The sequence below is a fragment of the Hydra vulgaris genome, chromosome 03 (genome assembly GCF_038396675.1).
Source record: "Hydra vulgaris chromosome 03, alternate assembly HydraT2T_AEP".
NCBI classification, from domain to species: Eukaryota; Metazoa; Cnidaria; class Hydrozoa; order Anthoathecata; family Hydridae; genus Hydra; species Hydra vulgaris.
The window spans coordinates 17799042-17805000 of NC_088922.1; the positions used below are offsets into that span (position 1 = coordinate 17799042).

A 5959-nucleotide genomic window follows, 5' to 3' on the forward strand; every position below is an offset into this window, starting at 1 on the left:
ATGGCGGTTAATTTATTTCATGACACCGGCAGCTGGATTATCTGCAAGTTTCCGTTGTTTAACAGAAAAACCCATTTAGTTTCGACTAAAGTATATGAATATTTACGAGAATTTAAGTTTACACGCGATGGATTTTTCCGTAAAATTACGAACAAAGCTTCAACTTATGACTTTCAGATCTTCAACTTTTTAGAATTATGACAATTTGATACGATAACTCTTGTGTATTTATTGCGTATTTATTACACAAGAAATATACACAAGTACAAAAATAAACAACAAAAATAATACATTTATTTATGAACATAAAATTCTTCATTTACAAAAATATAATTAATCTAAGAAAAAATATAGCAAAAATATTTGGAATAACTCTAAAATTTATATTAAACATGGCTATCTGCCAATATTAAAATTGAAATTTTACAAAATGACAACTTGGTAATAACTAGACTTTTTCTCATTCTTTTTTATAACTATTATTAAGTTTGCAACGAATAAATATTTATACAAATATATTCTTATACAGTGCATCATTGTAGATGATTTGTAAATCATCAAATGAAAAAGAGCTTTACCAACTACAACAAGCGTTTGTCTTTTTTGCCTAAATTTTTTAAATATTAAAATTAAAAATTCTTTCAACAAACACAACCTTTTACTCATTAAATCAAAAACAACAAACTTTAAAAACTTACCGTCTTATAAAAAGCCTGGGAAGTAGTACTAAGCCCTTCTGATTTCGCAACTAAATCATCAAGTTTTTCCCCGCGTTGAAGAACTTGCTCAATTGTATTATACTTAAGGAGAAAACAATAACAATATCATTGATATTAAATACTTTCATGCATTTATAAAGATTTCTTAAAACCGTATTACTTGAGAAAGTATGCCTGTGACAAAAAGTCTTAAGTTAGCAAAATTCTGTTTTTGCTCATATCCGAGGGTTTGCCCAGTATTTAAGCTTATGTGCCAGAGGAAAAAAAAATTTCTATGTCATGTCAGCATACTGTAATAAAACTTGGTACTACAATATTTATGGGTACTACAAAGTTTTATTACTAAATTAATACAACTTTTTAAGTGCAAAAAAATTGTGAAACTTACCATAATGATTTTAGTTTCGTCTAGTTCTGCTTGTACTTTCATCATTGGATCTGCATCAGTGGGGTTCTAAGAAAGAGTATATATTTTTAAAATTTTAATTTTGAAATTAAATTAATTATAAAATCAAAACTAAAACACTTGAATAGTTTTAAATTTTAGCTCAAAGTACCTGATACTTTTGAAGATAAGTTTCACATAGATTAAAATTAATGACACTAAAAAATTAATGACAGTTATAAGTAAAGGCGCTAAAAAAAATTTAATTTTATTTGTAAAATTTATCTTTTTAAACAATTTAGAAAAAAAGTTCTTAATGTTTTTCGGAAAAAGGGTCACAAAAATATTGTCAATTTTTAAATTTTTTTTTTTTTTTTTGTTATTCACCTCCTCAAGGCCGATAAAGCCACTACAGATGAGGAGGCTACTTAACAGTGGCTATAACCCTCTCTCAACTCTATAACTCCGAAACACGAACCTTGACAAACAAGGCCGCTGCGCAGAGAAACAAGTTAAGCGCGGTACTACCAGGGACGTGGTGGGGATCGAACTCCGAACCTCCCGCTTATGAAGCGAGCGCTTTACCACTACACCACTACCGCATTTTTACCACTTTTACTGATATACTACTAGATATGCGTTTTAAACACGAGTAATTGTTAAAATAATCTAAAATGGAAGAAATTTATAAAATGAAAACTGTGTAAAGTTTCCATCAGCAGACATTATTGTTAAGGTTTTTATTCGAGTTAATTTTTCACTAAATTAATAAAATTAACAGGATTGGCTATATAGTTAACTAATGTAATAATTAAAAAATTTATATTTGTTAATTTGAAAAAGTGGGTAAGGTAATATTTTTTGCACAGCAATAGATTATGAGATGGATTATCTGCAAAGATGTAGCCACAACATTATTTAATATATTATTTAAATATTTTACATAAAATAAAACTTTCAAACTTTATTTTGTTTTATCGAAGATTCTTAAGTTTTAAATATTTCTTGCTACTATTAACAAATTTATATATATATAAATATATATATATATATATATATATTTATATATATATATATATATATATATATATATATATACATATATATCTCAATTCTGATTGCAGATTTAAATTCCCCCTGCCCATGCACCTACACTTATAAACCTAATACTCTTAACTAATTGCCCATATCATATTGTCTGGTATAAATTGTCTACATCAAATTGTCTGTTTTTACCATATTGATATACATATACATAGTATCGTATATATATATATATATATATATATATATATATATATATATATATATATATATATATATATATATATATATATATATATATATATATATATATATATATATATATATATATATATATACATATATAAATATATATACATATACATAGTATATTTTCCAAATTTTCAAATTCCAAGGGCTGATTGGAAATCAGCCCTTGGAATTGGAAAAAGTAGATCAGCAATTTTTAGCTGACTTTAAACTATTAGAGGCCGCAATCAGGTTGTCAAAAAAATTTTACAAAAAAGTTTTAAAACATAAGAAGGAGTTTGACAATTTTTTGCTGACCTCAAACACTATTAGGTCGACAGTTAGATAAGCATTGCCGATGTCAAACCTAATTCTGAGGGCTGCATATATAAATATATGAATTAATATATATAGAGAGAGGGTTTGTATTAGGACAGGTATTCTCTAAATGTTAAAGAACTCTAGGTTTTACAGCAAAAAAAAACATTCAATTTTTACTTCGTTTTCTGAAAAAAAAACTATTCGAATTGAGTCAGCATTTTTGAAAGATAAGTGTGCGAAAAAGTCACTAATGTGTGTGTAATTGATTTGTAGAATTTTTTAAAAATCTTGTTATTCTAAAAAATTTTTGAAAAACTCGTAAAAGGAAGACAAAGAATTCATTCCAATAAAAGATTTATATTCACTATACAAGTTTACAAGTTACTTTTGAACAGAAAAAAATCCATTGCGATAAGCTTTGTCAACAAGAGCACGGACCCAAGATAAAAAGTGAGTACACATTTTTGGAGCATGCTTTACAAGTTCATTCATAATTTGACATACTCTTGATTTTAATTGATCAACATTCTCTGGTTGAAAGGAATCAGCAAACACTTGTCTTTTGATTTCAGCATGAAGGAGCTCGATAGGCCGACATTGAGGGACATTGGTGGGGTTATTTTGTTTCAAAACAAATGGAATTTGTTTGTTGTTTAAATACTTAACTACTTTTAAAGAATAATGTGATAAAGCTTTGTCTGGTCAAAAGATGCAAGCTTTATCAGGGCATTGCTTATTAATGTAGGGGATTAGTCTTCGTTGAAGGCATTCAAATTTGTACATCTGGGCATCAATGGCCATTCCCTGGTTCCAGATAAAGTAATCAGAAACACCATGATCACACAATGCATACCAAACACCTACTTTAAAGGAAAACTTGGTGCGACCTAAGAAGCGAATCTCTTCTGGAGTTGTTGAAGCATCTTTGGCATAAAAAGTTTTACTTGAAAACCTGGCCCCATCATTCTGTGTTATATATGTTTCATCATCCATTATGATGATTGGAAGTCCACCTGCTCCCTTTGTTAAATGCTGTTGATAGTTGTCCAAGGGCTTTTCTTTTTTCTTAAAATGGTGCTGGTTTTCGCTTGAGACAATAAACACCATGTCTGCTCAAAGTATTTAAGACAGTTTTGTGGCAAACATTGTATTTTGGGGCAGCTCTTCTTAAACTTTTGTTTGTTGTGTTGTTAAATTCACGTATAAGACCTCCAAGTGTAGTACCAGTGATCTTTCGAGTAGCTCCATTGTTTCTACGACCATCAGTAACACCCACCATCTTCTCTGCTTGTCCGAGAACCTTGTATGCACCAGATTTGCTATAACCTGCATTTCGCAAAGCATGTAAGCAATCTTTCTTACTCAAGTGTTCAGTACTTATATTGTTTGCAATTTCATGAGATGCCATATCAAAAATATGTTATAAAACAATGTACCCAAATGATACTAAAACAGGAAAACGACAATTACAAGCATGAGTCACCTGTATATCATATAATACAGTTTCTATTTTTAGACATGATTTATTCTAAACATATTTGCATGTTAACATTATTCTACGAATCAATTACACACACGTTAATAGCATTATAATTTAAGCCAAATGCAGAAGCTTTAGTACATAAAGTAGAGAAAATAAAAATAGTCTTACGATTATTTTTCGTTCTAATTTAACAAAAAAAGCAGTGAAACAACTTTTAAATTTACTTTATTTCTTATTAACTTCTACTACAATTAGAAATTTCTTATTATCTTCTACTAGAATTAAAAATTTAGAATTGTATGTTTAATTACAAATGGAAAAAAAATTAGAAAATTTAGAAATTGGTATATTTAATTAGTTACAATGGGAATAATAAAAGTAAAAAATGAATTTGTGGAGAAAACAGAATCAGCAATATGCAAGAAAATACTGAAAATATTTTGTTTTTATGCTCGTTTAATATTTAGTATTACTTCCTAAATTCTTAATGACTTAAGAATTTAGGAAGTATGCGACTTGACATATTAGTCACAAGATTTTGGATGGTTTCAAAGATATTTGATTTCAAGCTTCTCTGATACAAGTTTTTAGCTTCAATGTCGATTCAAATTGCTTAATATTTTCAATAACCATTTATAAACTCAATTGGTTTTAGATCTGGACTACATGTGGGCCATTCCATCATGTAAATATTTTTTTCTCTAAACCAAGCTTTTGTAAGCTTTAAGTTATGGATAGGAGTATTGTCTTGTTGAAAAATGATATCTTCACCTATAAATTCTTCACCATGTTTAATCAAAATAATTTCTAGTCAATGTAGTCCTGTGAATTTATTTTTGTTGAAATTTATGTCTGTAAAAGTTTTTCAGCAAAGTAAAAAGCCCCCAAACCATAACGGATCAAAAACCAAAGTTACGACTTATCCAAGTTTCTTCCTCTTTTCCCAAAAAATGAGCCAGTAAAATTGATAACCATCAGGATCATTTAGATTAACCTTTTTTTGATCACTAAATTGAACTCAATATCATTCTTCCTGCCAAGACAGGTGTTCTTTTACAAATTGTAATCTAGCTTCTTTATGTTAAACAGTAATTTTTGGTTTAGGTTTACACTTTCTCCAAACTATGTTTGAATCTTCATGTAAGATTTGTTGTTGAACAGTTAAAGGTAATTTTAAACCAGCAAAAAATTGAGATGCAGTCATGTGCTGAGCAGCTGCACAACATACAATAGCTCATTTATTACCATTATCAATTTTTTGTTTGCCACCACTTCCCTTACAAGTTTCATAAATAACTCCCATCTTTAAGTAACTATTAACCACTTTTGGAGATCTTTTAATATATTTTGGAATTTCCTGATTAGATAAGCCTGTATCTTAGTATGCTTTAATTACAGCTTTTTCTTCATTCGTTAAACATTTACCACGCCCCATTTTACATTCAGGTAACAAAAACCAAATGCTAAAAACTTAATGTTTAACTTACAAATAATCAGAAAAAAAATTAAGTCACAAATGCGTATTATCAGATCAAAATATACAAGTAAACTGACAATAATTATTATTGAGATTAATTTGTTATCGAAAATATACAAAATATGTACCATATAAAATTGCTTACAGATTTACATAATATTGGGTTAGTACAAGGTGAGGCTATTTCTATTTTCTCCAATGAGTTCACCTAGAATTGACATTTGGCAGTCAGTATCTAATTTTGTATGGTATTTATTAAAACCAAAAAACTGTTTTGTTCATTAAAAAATCAAAAACTGTCT

The 5959-nt window shown here is 28.4% G+C and overlaps 1 protein-coding gene across 1 annotated transcript in view; it reads right to left on the reverse strand.

The window, feature by feature from the left end:
- Window positions 1–292: 292 nt before the first annotated feature.
- LOC100201835 (synaptobrevin homolog YKT6) overlaps window positions 293–5959 on the reverse strand; it is a 20083-nt gene continuing 14416 nt past the window's right edge. The window contains exons 5-8 of the mRNA XM_065792522.1: window positions 1277–1322; window positions 1108–1173; window positions 699–800; window positions 293–607 (exon numbers count right to left, since the gene is read on the reverse strand). Of these exons, the coding sequence (XP_065648594.1) occupies window positions 575–607; window positions 699–800; window positions 1108–1173; window positions 1277–1322 (247 nt within the window). The 3' untranslated portion in view covers window positions 293–574. The remainder of the gene's footprint in view (window positions 608–698; window positions 801–1107; window positions 1174–1276; window positions 1323–5959) is intronic.